The sequence below is a fragment of the Pyxicephalus adspersus genome, chromosome 2, assembly GCF_032062135.1.
Source record: "Pyxicephalus adspersus chromosome 2, UCB_Pads_2.0, whole genome shotgun sequence".
In the NCBI taxonomy this organism is placed as follows: domain Eukaryota; kingdom Metazoa; phylum Chordata; class Amphibia; order Anura; family Pyxicephalidae; genus Pyxicephalus; species Pyxicephalus adspersus.
Window position 1 is genome coordinate 52,133,323 of NC_092859.1, and position 14,645 is coordinate 52,147,967.

The 14,645-nt window shown below is 38.4% G+C and overlaps 1 protein-coding gene across 3 annotated transcripts in view; it reads left to right on the forward strand.

The window, feature by feature from the left end:
* LOC140323580 (A disintegrin and metalloproteinase with thrombospondin motifs 2-like) overlaps window positions 1–14,645 on the forward strand; it is a 355,904-nt gene that overhangs the window by 107,888 nt on the left and 233,371 nt on the right. For all 3 annotated transcript variants that reach the window (XM_072400782.1, XM_072400783.1, XM_072400780.1), the window contains exons 7-8: window positions 6,713–6,818; window positions 12,434–12,577. In XM_072400782.1, the coding sequence (XP_072256883.1) occupies window positions 6,713–6,818; window positions 12,434–12,577 (250 nt within the window). The remainder of the gene's footprint in view (window positions 1–6,712; window positions 6,819–12,433; window positions 12,578–14,645) is intronic.

Sequence of the window (14,645 nt, forward strand, 5' to 3'; positions counted from 1 at the left end):
AGCTGAAGAGACAGCTACACTCAAAACATAGGTCAGATTAGATATGCTGGTTTAACCCTCAAATATTCTAGTCCAGACAAGGTAGCCAGATGTACTGTCTAAGCTCTTATTAATATAATATTAATAATAACAATAGTATTAAAAATAAACAGATAAATAATACATTTATAGCGCCAACATATTATGTAGCAGTGTACATTAAAAAGGGGTTGCAAATGACAGAAGACAGTGACACAGGAGGAAAGGACCCTGCCCCAAAAACCTTACAATCTAGAAGGTTGGGGAAGTAACACACAATAGGAGGGGAGATATGCAGTGGTGGGAAGTAGTGAGGGTTTCAAAGAAGAATATGGGTAGGCAAGTTTGAAAAAAATGGTTTTTGAGTGCTCTTTTAAATGAGCAGGAAGTAGGAGCAAGTCGAATAGGATGAAGAAGACTATTCCAGAGAGTTGGAACAGATTTTGATTTGTTTTAAAACATGAGGAGTTCTGAGGAGATTATTGGCTACTTTAGTAAGGGCAGTTTTGGTGGAATGGGCAGCTCAAAAGCCAGAATGGAGAGGGTCAAGGAGAGAGTTAGTGCTCGGGTAAACGGTGAGTCATTTGTAGACGCTGTATATTAAATAGGGGTTGCAAATGAGATACGAATACAGACAGTGACACAGGACCCTGCCCCGAAGAGCCTACAATCTAGAAGGTGGGGGAAGTGACACACTATAGGAGGGGACATATGCAGTGGTGGGAAGTAGTGAGGGTTTCAAAAGACAGAAGAATATGGGTAGACAAGTTTGAATGAAATGGGTTTTGAGTGCTTTTTTAAATGAGCAGGAAGTAGGAGTCAGTCAAAAAGTGTGAGGAAGACTATTCCAGAGAGTTGGAGCAGCTCTTGAGTTGCTTTGAGACTTGGTTCTGAGGAGATTATTGGCTACTTTAGTAAGGGCTGTTTCAGTAGAATGGGCAGCTCAAAAGCCAGACTGGAGAGAGTCAAGGAGAAAGTTAGTGCTCAGGTAAACGGTGAGTCATTTGTAGACGCTGTACATTAAATAGGGGTTGCAAATGAGATACGAATACAGACAGTGACACAGGACCCTGCCCCGAAGAGCCTACAATCTTTATAGTGGGGGAAGTGACATACTATAGGAGGGGAGATATGCAGTAGTGGGAAGTAGTGATGGTTTCAAAAGACAGAAGAAGATGGATAGGCAAGTTTGAAAAAAAGGGTTTTGAATTATTATGACCCTTAACAAATAAGGTTCTGCTCTACGCGTCGTGCCAAATCTCCTTTAGCTGCCAAGTCACTCTTCTATCTTTCAGATTAGCAATTTTATCATTATGAAAGTGGGATGTCAGGCAGTCAGGTATACTAGGTAAATAGAGCAATTTGATTCTACCTGGGTATAGATGAAACTTTCTCTTTGGGTATTAGCTTTCCATCAGCTAATCCACGCTCGAGTTTCCAATTGGGAATGCTTGAGGCCTGTTTTAGGTAGGAGAACAATGTTGACGCCTTGGTTGTTTGCGCAGTGGTAGTGTTGGTGCGGTTGTCATGTAGTCAAGCTGGTCTGGTACCTCTATCTGCTCAGTGCCTAGGAAACAGAATAGTTACATAGTAAGTTAGGTTTAAAAAAGACATCCATCAAGTTCAACCACTAAGGAAATAACTTATCCCAGATATAAAATCCCATGGACATAGTTGGCCCAGAGGAAGGCAAAAAAACCCTGGTACAATTTGCTTCAACAGGGGAAACAAATTCCTTCCTGATTCCATGAGGCAATTGGATGTTCCCTGGATCAACAGTCTCTGTTATCTTAACCTTTAACCTTTTACCCGCCAATTTAGTTAGTGGCTTGCATATGCTCCAGGCCAATTTATTTTAGCAAATGTTATTTCCTATTTGTGACATTACCTTGCTACTAATTATTCCATGGTCACCTGTTAGTGTATTAGTGGGGAAAGCATCTTTTAGAATTTCATCAATGTGTGGAAATTTTGAAAACAGGGTTGTACACACAGCGCCACATTACATTTCGAACACATATAAGAAGAAGGGTAGGCAGTGTAGCAAGTTGTTGATTTTTATAACTTATTTGATTGGCCTGAAACAATGTATCTAGGGAGAAAACTGCTTACAAGGCCACTGCTGTAATGTGTATTTATGTCCACTTGTCAATAGGGGGCAGCATGAGACTATAGTTTCTATACCGCAATCTATAGTAGTTGCTGAAACTACTTCCTGAGGGAGCCGATTCCACATTTTCACAGACCTAACAGTGAAGAATCCCTTCCTTATCCGGAGCTTAAACTTCTTTTCCTCAAGATGCAAAGAGTGCCTTCTTGTTCTTTGAAATGATCTTAAAGTGAATAATTGTGAAATGAGTTCTCTATTTTTAGAGACGATTTATATATTTATACAGGGTGATCTTATACCCCCTAAACATTTCTTCTAAGGGAGAATAGATTCAGTTCAGCTAATCTCTCTTCATAGCTGAGCTCCTCCATTCCTTTTAATAGTTTAGTTGCCCTTCTCTGCACTCTCTCTTATTCCGGAATGTCCTTTTTGTGAACTGGTGCCTAAAACTGGACTGCATATTCCACATGTGGTCAGACCAATGCTTTGTACAGGGGCAGGATTATGTCTCCATCTCTACCGTCTATTCCTCTTTTAATACAAGAAAGTACTTTGCTAGCTTTAGATATTGCAGCTTGGCATTGCATGCTATTAAGTCTATGATCCACCAGAACCCCCAAATCAGTTTCCATTTCTGAATCCCTCCAATATATTCCCCCTAGAGGTCAGCAAACTTTTTTTGTTCACTAGGCCATTTCAGGGGTAGGCTGGAGCACACTAGGCTGGACTCCCTCTCAAATCCCGTCCTAATGGCTCCCCCCCACCTGGAACGCATCCTGAAGGGAAAACCCTCTCCTCCTCAATGCATACAGAGGAGAGGGAATGTTCCCTATTTACCCCGGTGGCGGAAATGGTAACGCTGGCCATGGTAAATAAGGAAGGGAGCCACAACACGGAGGCTCAAGAGCCGCATGCGGCTCCGGCTTCAGGTAGTTTGTTCCGGCTCTGCTGCAGGTTGCCAGCCAGGATTAGGCCGGATCTGCCAGGGGGCGTTAGACTGGAACAAACTACCAGCCAGGCCATATCTGGCCTAAAGGCCGGAGTTTGCCAACCTCTGCCCTAGACAGTATGAAGCATGCATGATGTTAGTCCCCAAGTACATAACTTTACATTTATCTATATTAAATGCCATTTGCCACTTGGCTACCCAATCAAACAGTACATCCAGGTCTGCTTGTAGATTATAGACATCTTGTATGGACTTAATTCTATTACATAGTTTGGTGTCATCTGCAAACACTGAAATAGTACTTTTTATCCCAAACTCTATATCATTTATAAAGATGTTAATCAGTAGAGATCCCAACACGCAACCCTGGGGTACACCACTATTAACCTTAGACCATTCAGAGTAAGCAACATTAATCACTACTCTCTGAATGTCTTCAAGACAGTTCTCTATCCATTTACAGATTGGCCTAATCCTATTGGATCTAAACCTATTGACCCTAACTTGCATATTAACCATCTGTGGGGTACTATGTCAAATGCTTTAGGGAAGTCCAAGTACACTATATCAACTGATATCCCACTGTCTACCTGTTTACTTACTTCCTCATTAAAGGAGAGTGGTCTGGATTACTGTAACGTCTTCCTCCCTGATATTCCACTAACCTGACTTTCTCCTCTACAATCTATTATAAATGCTACAGCCAGACTTATCCATCCTTCCCACCACTCCTCTTCTGCTGCCTCTCTTTATAGTTCTTTTCATTGGCTTCCATTTCACCTTAGAATTAAATTCAATCTCCCATGCTTTGCCTTCAAATCCCTCCAGAGTTCTTGCTTCACTTACCTTTCTGATCTGATAGAAAACTAAACCTCTAGAGCACAGACACACCTGCTCTCAGCAAACAGCACATGTAAGAGAAGACCACACCCACCACAGAGATTGTAAGCTGTACTGGGCAGGGTCCTCTCCTGCACCTGTGTCACTGTGTGTATCTCTCTGTTATTTGCCACCCCTATTAATGTACAACGCTGCATAATATGTTGATGCTATATAAATACTGTTTAATAAATCTAACAATATTAATATTTAGCTTCATATCTCCTTTTCAGATCTAGCCAAAATTAGCAGGGATGTTTATCCCACATAAAGTGTACAATTGACCTCGTCCTGGTTAGGTGTATTGATCAGGTTTAAGTTGAAGTACTTTCCAGCCAATGAGGATACATATGGTTGGTGATAATGGAGGTTGGATTGCATTCTGAACTGTGCCTCAGGAACTATGTGGATAAACACCCTGAATGCTCATTCACTGAATAAAAGTTGCAGTTTCAAATTTGTCTTAGTTTACAGGACATGTACAGTGATTATAACATAACATGGAAATAATATATTCAATAAACATTGACCCATTGGGGCCCTCTTCCTAACCAGTAAAAGTAAGCTGCAGGCCAAGAGTGTTTCAGTTTGGCCTATTGTTACCAAATCTGGTAATGCACATTTATGAGTTTAGGTGACTCAGTCTAAGAAATACTTTGTTTTGGTAGTGTGCAGCCTTGTGTGTAAGTCAGTGCTCGCCAGCACCTTAGTGTGTGCTCAGCTCAGAGCAGTAGAAGAATGACATCTGCTATTGCACATCTGCTAATGCATCTGTTATTACACAATGTGTTATTTCCCTTCAACACTTCAGGGCTTGAAAAGTGCACTGGAGGCCAAGGAATGAACTTTTTAATAATACTCCTCTGACCTTGTGCATAATGAGCATTCTGTTACAAAAATAAATGAATGGAACGCTTTGATCCTTAGAAAATGGCATAGAAACAGGCAGTGTTGAAGGAATAGGTGTGAAGGAGGTTACAATTACGACGAGACCCCTTGTTCTATAAAGCCTATAGGCATTTTTTGCTGAGAATAAAATGTATTTGGCAATGGGACTGTTTTATAGTCCACTTTTTAGTACTCTCTGTGGTTGCATTGAAAAGGTATCCTCAACTCCTCTCCTAGTAACAAGGTGTCAGTAAGACAGTATAATAGGGTAATATCTTTCTAGTAGGGGCTAAGAATGCAAGAATAACCACATTTATCAAGAAAAAAGTAGTAAATATCAATGTATCTGTCTTATGTTGGACATCTGTTTTTATCTTCCAGGTATTTGCTTTCCTTACTAAACTGCGTTTTATATGCTTAGTATATATAATGCAATACACTGAGGAATGCAAAGACTGCAAAAAGACAACACAACCTCTCAACAAATGAATGCTCCAAAATAGAAGGTAAAATTCGACAGGTCAGGAGTTAGTAGTTTTCCTACTTCTAGGAAAAGGGACAATTTCAATCAATCAGAATGTGCAACTCACAGAGGTATCACAATCCAAAACTCTAGCTATCAATCAATGTATTGAAACCCATGCAAATTTCCTGACCCCAAAGGGTTAGTATCATGTTTTTAGAGCAAAGTAGTTCCAAAATGCTCATACCCAATATTATTATTACAGTAATTATTTGGGGCCAACATATTACGCAGCGCTTTACAGTCACTAGCTGTCCCTCAAAGGGGCTCACAAGCTAATGTCCCTACCATAGTCATGTGTCTTTAACCCGCCTAGCGTTCTAATTCTGTCCAAATTTCCATGCAAAAAGTGTTTTTTTTGCATGGAAATTTATTTTACATTGTAGGCTATAATTCTCAGGTCTTAACTCACTGAAATATGTCCAATACTTAATACATTTAACAACAAACTTTTAATAAAAAAAACACAATAAAAACAATCAAAACACAATAAAAAAAATAGTTAAACATGTAATGAAGGTTTACAATAGCATGTATAATATATATATATATATAATATATAAAAATTTGGACTCAATAAAGCTATCTTGTATTAAATCCAATACAAAAATATTTGAATTTCCCGCTGATCCGTCCGCCCGCTTTGATGCATGTACTGACAGAGATCGTCTCTGCACTTTGCTGCTCGAAGAAGACGGAGGTGTCCCCAGGACCTGCGGGGACCAGCAGGACGCTGGGGGACAGTGACTGAACAAGGTAAGTGGGGTTTTTTTTTCAGGTTAAAGCGACCCCGAGCGACTCGGGATTACTACTATTTGCAAGTAAAATAAAATCCACCCCGAGTCACACATTTGGAATTACCGCTAGGGGGGTTAATACAGTCTAAGGTCAATTTTTTGGGGGGAAGCCAATCAACCCAACTGCATGTTTTTGGAATGTGGGAGGAAACCCACGCAAACACGGGGAGAACCTGCAAACTCTATGCAGTTAGTGTCCTGTCTAACCATTATGCTGTTCCTGGAAAAACAGTATCTGCCATAACAAAATCCATGATGACTGGTTTAAAGTAGGCACGTTGTACCTGTGTTGATATAAACACTGGAGTATGTTCATGGCTCCCTTTCAAACTAAAGAAGTTTTTACTATTTCAAGTACAGGTAAATGTTACCAACTACTACTTGACCATCACCTTGATGTATTATTATATATTTCGTTTTATTAATAACATAGTGTATAAAAAAAATATACATGTACAAATACATGTTTTCTTAAGAAAAGCAAATATAGATCTTGTCTTACTTGTTTTAATTTAAACTTCATGACTATTTAATTTATTTTCCTTAAGGCTATGCTCCAGTAACAGGAATGTGTCATCCAGTTAGAAGCTGCACACTTAACCATGAAGATGGGTTCTCGTCAGCCTTTGTAGTAGCTCATGAAACAGGGCATGTGTAAGTAGGATTATGGCTACTTTTCCTTTCTAATTTCCCAATGTATTTAATTTTTTTTCACATTTCTATTTTTATACCAGAAAAATCCCAACATTAGGGACACAGAGGTGGCTGAAGTTAAGGCATTCTGGCTTCATATATTTAAGTAAAAAAAATATCAATACAACATTATTGTAATAGCAATACCTGCTTTTTAACAAACATAACATGGAACCTGCACCTTTATTATGGTAAATGTCTACTCTGTAATACTGGTACAATGCTGTTATTTAAAACCTGAATAGCATGGCCACATTTTGCTCAACAAATGAGAATTGGCAATTGATATGTTTCTGCAAATTAGAGTAGTTATTTGATGTGACTAGATAAATACAATAAAATCAGGGCTGTGGAGTTGGACTTGGAGTCGGAAACAATTTTGGGTACCTGGAGGGGGAGTCGATAAAAATGTTCAGACTTCTGATAAATGTAAATTCAAATTAAAAAATACAGCAAGTTCAAATGTCCTACTTCACAAACAATAGTCATAATTAAGTACTTCTCTGATGTAAGAATAAAGGCCAGTGCATAGTTGTAGTTCTACTAGTTATTATACAACCTGACATTCACATTATTGTAACCTGGATAATGCACATTACAAAAAGTGTTTTCATTTTATTTCAGATATAATGGCTCTGATTTATGAAAGGTCTCCAAGGCTGGAGAGAATACACTTTCATCAGTGAAGCTGGGTGATCCAGCAAACCTGGAATGGATCTGGTCCAGGATTCAAAAGGTTTGCTAGTGAAAAGAAAATGATTTTTAAAAATCTATTCCATGTTTTTGGGATCACCCAGCTTCACTTCTGCAAGTGTATTCTCCCCAGCCTTGGAGAGCTTTCATAAATCAGGCTCATTGTGTTTAACAAGTTCATTTGAGTGTAAACAAGTGTAATGATGTGTGTTCAGATGTCCAGATGTCATTTTGCACAGCACCTAATACTAGGAAGTTAGGTAAGGGTCCACCCTGGCCCTGGAGCCTCCCACTGCCCTGTCTTCAGCAGTAAATCAGCAAACAAAGATAAAGGCAGCAGCATCTGCTCAACTTCTTCTGTCTGTTAAAAGAGCTTAGAAGAACTTGAAAAAACAGCTTTTTGTATTAAACTGTAAGTGTTCATGTTTATTTTAAACTGCATGGCTGCTTGTGTGTACTATGATGGAAGGCTGTGTGCATGTGTCTGGATAAAACTGCAGGGCTATGTGTATGTTTGTGTGGATGGTGCAGGAATGTATGAATGCTTGTGTATAGTGCATATTGTGTGCATGTTTTTCTGTATAGGAAAAATTATGTCTAAGTTTAGTGCAGGGCTATAGCTTATTTGTGTGTATAGTGCCATGTTATATGTATGTGTGTTTGCAATAGTGCAGGACTATGTGTACGTTTGTATTTAATTCAAAGAATATGGTAGTTAGTATAACATATTTTATATTTATATTTTAGTGAAAGGGGCACCCCATTCACAATGGCACAAATGTCTGTCAACAAACACGATAAAGTCTGCTGTTTATGAGCCATTTACATTATCAAGTGATGGGAAACATTACATGTGCCAATGTAATCTTGAAGATGATGATGAAAAACAATGTGATCAGTGGGTCTAAAAAAATGCAACCTACAAGAGCATCAAATTTGAAAAGACAATTGCAGCGTTTTCATCCTAAAGTGTTGGAAGTTGTGAATGAGAAAGGTATCAATGAAAATATTCCATCTACTTCTGGGATAAAAAATGTTCAGAAATCCACTGCAGACCAAACACAACTAAGAAGATTCTTTATATCTGACAAAGTTACCATACCAATGACACCAGAAAAACTCTATCAAAATCTATGACAAAAAACTATCCTTCTTTTCACAGCCAGCCTTTTTAGGCCTGAATGGAGAAATGGCTAAAAAACTTGGTGTTTCTCTGGAAAGAGAAAGTAAAGGGAAACTTATAATTGAAGAGGCCAAATGTAAAAAGGAAGAACTACCGTGTTTCCCCGATGATAAGGCAAACAAGCCACCCCCCGATCTTTGCTAAAACAATTAAAATAAAGCACCCCCCGTAAATAAGACATCCTCCGATACCTGATACTGTGTGCCTCTGTGTGACTCCTCGATGCTGGCTGCAGTGCAAGTGATCAGAAGGGGACAATCAATGGCACAGAGTGATCAGAAGGGGACAATCAATGGCACATGAGTTATTTTCAACAATAAATGTGTACTGTAGTCTTCTTCATGGAAAAATAAGACATCCCCCTGAAAAAAAGACCTAGGGCATATTTTGGCATTTCAAAAAATATAAGACAGTGCCTTATAGGGGAAACAGGGTATGAAAAGGTCTGAAGGGACATTTTCTCTTCATAAAAATGAATTAATGCACACGTCACAGAGTTAATTATTTTGCTATTGATGTTATATTTGTTGATGAAAATAATAAAACAATAACGCGAACCTTAGGAGTAAAGGACACCCAGGGACATCACACCAGTGACTATCTTTAGAAGTTAGTGGAGGATGTTCTAGAAGATTTTGAAAAACAAAAAGGAACAGATTCTATGTATTGTGATAGATAATGCTCCTAATATGTTGACCAAAATTGAGAAAATAAGAAAAGTAGATGAAGAAAGTGACAGACAGATATTAAAGGAAGACAGTTCTGCAAGTATTGGAGAAAGTGAAAGTGAAGAGATTATTGACATTTTGGATAACATTGTTTAAGAAGCATCTAGGCGTACTACTATTCAACATTTGCGTTGTGCTGTTCATACTCTGCAACTTGTAATAGGAGATGAATTGAAAGATCGTCATGCAGCTACTGTAATTGGCAAAGTGAGGCAAGTAACTGTTGCAGCCAGGGCCCCTAAAACAAATGCCATTTTGAAAAGATGTGCAGGAAAAGGAGCCATTTTGGATCAAACAACACGCTAGGGAAGCACTTATTTGATGGTAAAGCATTTGCTTGAACTAAAAGACTTTCTTGAAGAACTGGACAATGAAAATGTTTTGTTAACTGAAAGCCAGTGGACACAGGTAAAAGCACTGGAAAATCTACTTTCTAACCCCTTTACTGTCACCGAGTTTGTCACTGAGTTTGAAACCTGAAGACTTAACACCTGGTAAATTCTTCTTGAAATGGAAGAGCTTGATATATTGCCTGAACCAAAGTGGAGGGTTAATAGCTGATGGCATTATATCTTCAATGAAGAAAAGAGAGAATCTCTTACTGGATAATCAAATCTTGTTAGCTGCTATTTATGTTGATCCAATGAGCGATGACCAGACTGATACTGCAAAAAAGGCCCTCTAAGATGTAGCAGTTTGCATGAAGGGATTACTACCTGAAACACCACCACTGAATGAAGCAATAAGCACTGGTAACTGAGGATCATCTTCTTCAAAAGAAGAATTGGACTTTGATTCCTACTTGGTCAAAATGGAACTTTCAACAATAAAGCGACGTGGCATATGCGTGAAAGATAAACAACCAGAAAATGTCCAAATAGAGAGATTCCAGCAGGAGTTTTTTGAAGAATAAAAAGAAGTAGAAAAGTATGATTGTTCATTGAAACTGACTGTAGAAGAAACCATCCTTGTTTATCCCAAGATTATTAGTGATGTGGCTAGAACCGTAACAACAATGCCACCCACCCATGTCAGTGTTTAAAGCATATTTTCAGCTCTAAAAATAGTCAAGTGAGATATAAGAGCTTCTATGAAAAAGGATGTGGCAGAAGCAATTCTGTTTCTTAGAATAACACTACATTGAGTTAGTTATGGTTTGGATTTAACAGCTAATCTACACTACAACTATATTCCAAGTTTAATATATAAACTGTTTTAGGTTTTCCAGCTTTTGTTTTTGTTCATGAAGTTAAGCTTTGTTTTAATGTGAATGTGGTTCATATTTTTAAACTAGTAAAGTTCCCGTTCCTGGATTTTTTGCATGCTATGGTACTAATTTATGGCTACTTGATAAAAAACAATAAATAAAACCTTATTGTTTTCATTTTTTTGTCTTTTGTTTAAACTGGCCAATGCAGTAGAGCGTCAGCTTCCTAGCCAGTAGTTCTGTGGTTAAATGGTCAATACAACAACGAAAATAGATAAGCATATTAAATACAGAGGAGTTGGAGTCAGGGGTAGCAGGAACTTCACAGCCCTGAAAAAAACCATGTGAATATTGGGTTATAAAAACAACAGCTATATTGTCTTACATTTTTTTTTAGAAAGTGGCCACAGCTTGCATTGAAAAGCTGTCCCCTTTAAAGAAGGACACTTCTTCTCTGTATGAAAGTCGTTTTCAATTTTAAGATGTCTAATATACTCCCTTGCTAAATATTTTTTTGATTACCATGTTTCCCCGAAAAAAAGACCTACCCCGAAAGTAGGCCCTAGCATGCTAATCATGCAAGGGTGAAATATAAGCCCTCCCCCGAAAGTAAGCCCTATTGGCTTCTTCGGTGGGTGCGGTCACGTGGTACACAGAGGGATACCAAGAGAAAGGAGAGAGCAGAGAGAGAGCAGGAGATTTTCAAAGCTCTGGAGCAAGGGGTGAAGAAATCACAGGGTTTATTAACCAACAGTACTCTAGTGTGACACTACAACTAATAGGAGGTTGGTGGATTCTCCTTTCAAAGGGTCCTTGAAAAGAGCTAGTATCTCATTCATTAGCAGCAATGCATATTTATTGATTTTTTTTTTTTTTGCTTTAACTAAGATTTATATTGGTTACTGTTTGTGGTCAACAAAGCTTTGGAAGTTTTGTTTCTGTGTCTGCATGTTACTCTATGAGTCATATGTTAATTGTCAGCACATTTTCTTGTTATGTTGAACTTGTTTACTTATGAAGCTGTGTTTTTTTTTTTCATTAATCATTTTTGTCCATTCTTATTCATGACTTCTTGTATATAAGAAAAAATCTGTGATTTTGACAGGTCACAGGTAACAGGTAAGAGGTATCTTTCCATAGCATTGTAATATTGGTTACAGGTTTTATAATAGGTTGTTCCATCAAACCTCTGTAGCGAGACCACTGTTTTCAGAAAGAGAAGATGACAATTTCTGTGGCATGCTGAAAGGGGACAATGTTTTCCAACTTCTGGTTGCTTTCCAAAGAAAATAAATTAGTAGACTGTCTTTACAATCTTTGTGTTTTAGTTAATTGTGTGTAATGCACTAATGTCCCTAAATGTCCCTGCTTTGTAGCATTCTCTAAAGCACAGTTATGTACTAAAATATCAATGTTTGGTACGTTTCCATAAAAGGCTAAGGAGTGTTCTCAGGTGTGCTAGCTCTTAAAATGAATAACCAGCATTACCATAAATACAAAAATACACTGAAGTGGCGTAAAATGAACCTAAGACAACTGATTTCAAAGTGTAAACAGGGCTTTGTACTGTTTTTTGGCAGGTTTTGGCAGATCACTAATTGCCTTTTGATTATTTCTTAATTACTTCCTGTAAAGCAACATGTTAAATTGGTCTTTTTAAGTAGCTTGTTCTGTTATCATCTCTTCCAATTTGGAGGTGCCTTGGCATAAATGTTTGTCTTATATGTTTATCCATTAGTATTGTTTTCATATATCCATATCCTAGGTTAGGAATGGAACATGATGGTCAAGGAAACAGGTGTGGAGATGAAGTCAGAATGGGAAGCATTATGGCACCTCTTGTACAAGCTGCATTTCACCGTTTTCATTGGTCCCGATGTAGTCAGCAAGAGCTTAGTCGTTATCTAAGGTGAGCAGTGACATTTTTTTCATTAGAAAACAAGTTTTTGTTATGTAATATGAGAAAACCAGCTCTTTTATGTAATATGAGATTGTGATATTGTTTTGCTTAGTTTACATGTAAAGGTTACTTTTTTATTAATTATGAAGCAAAACTAGTTCTGCTAAAACTAAAAATTGCTATCAGACAGGATTTTTTTTTTTTTTTTTGCAGAAGGTGATGTCCCTTCTGAAATTTAATATACTTATGCCTATTCGCTATCTGATTTTTTTAATTAAGCGATGTTGCTGGGATATGCTGGGTGACCTTGCATCCCCCAGGGCCACAGGTACTGAATGAACACCTGTACACTTGCATGTGAGTTACATCATTCTGGCCAATTAGAGTGGCTGACGATGGTGGCACCCGTTGTGGGACAGGTAAGTGTAATTAAAAAAATGTTAACAGGCATTATTTTATTCATGAAGGGTGATCACCCGCTCCTTCTGCAAGGTTTAGTTATGCTTTATATTTACAGCAGGACACTACAGCACTCCAGTTAAGTTCATTTATTTTGGCCCAGACAAATTAGAAAAAGTTTCCTTTCTGCAGAGTAACACAAAGCAGCTTCATTTCAGCAGACAACAATACTGACTTTATCAATAGGTCCTGTAAAGTTAGCAATGCGCCTTCACTAGGAGGGCACCTGGTACTTACAGATAGCAAGGGTTTCCAGTATTAGTCTTTTATCCAAACAACTTGGAGCTACCTTGTGCTGCTGTTTTAAGCCCCACTTCTTACCCCAAGACTGAGCCACACCCTTCGCCTGACTGCCCCAGACCTGTTTGTTCTTTAAAAAATCCTGGCATGTACTGCAGTGGTATAGGAAGGCCCACTCCTATCCCAGAGTCTTGGCCCTTTAAGTAAGCAAATGACAACCATTGATTATATGCCTGACTCTTTTCATAGTAAGTAACCTGTTTTTAAAAGGACCATGACCTAAAGCTCAATATAGTATATTACAGTTTACCAGTGCTTAGTTCAGATCTTGGGGAAACATTGGATTTCCTTTTTATGTATAATTTTCCTCCTTTTTGTAGCTCGGTAACCTTGTAATACCACACTTTCTATCCCTGTGGCTTCACATATTTCACCATTGTGATTAGTAAAGGGGCTATATTGGACACACAGGCTGAACTAGTTATGTATAAATTTGTTTGTTTCAGTTACACATGGCCGATCGATGGAACTAGTAGTTAACACAAAAAGATAAGGATGACTGTGCTTACTTTTTAGCTTATAAAAAGTTACAAGGATGCTATGTTACCTTCAAAGGCAATAGATATTTTTTGTACTTGGTAACAATGTTGCCTGAAAGGAAACCTAACAGTTTCCACATATTAGAACCAGTAAACTGTAGTGTATTACGTTTTTACTTTGAATTTAGATATGCTTTAATTTTAGTATATGATTCATGTGGCTTAGGATCATTTGATTTACTGAAATTTCATGATTATGGATGAGCAAGAATGCCAGAGGCGAAAATTTCCTCGAATTTCCGATGGTTCCGTGAAACTCCAGCGAACCGATTTTGCGAAACCATCGGAAGATCGAGGAAATTATAACAGGAGGATTCACAGGGGATTCACAGGATTCCCTGGGATTCCTCCTGTTTGCGAGCCCCAGGGCACCAGAGGTTAATTAACCTCTAGTGCCGGGAATCTTCTCAATAATGTGGCCTGTGGCCACATTCATTGAGAACAGTGTGCAATCCCTGGCACTAGAGGTAATTAACCTCTAGTGCCGGGAATCTTTTCAATAAATGTGGACATGGCTGCATTTATTGAGAACAGTGTGCGATCCACAGCACTAGAGGTTAATCAGATCACACACTGTTGTAAAAATTATCCAAATTATCTAAAAAAACAAAAGTAGTCTAGGCCTAACTCATCACAGCCCCACAGTGGTAATAAAACAACCAATCAGGGGACGTGGCTGGAAGCCAACCAAGATGGATGTCTTCTGTTAGGGCTGCTGAGCAGGCACATCCACCAGGTAAAAAACCGATCCTCAGAAAGCTCACAAACCGGCAATTTTC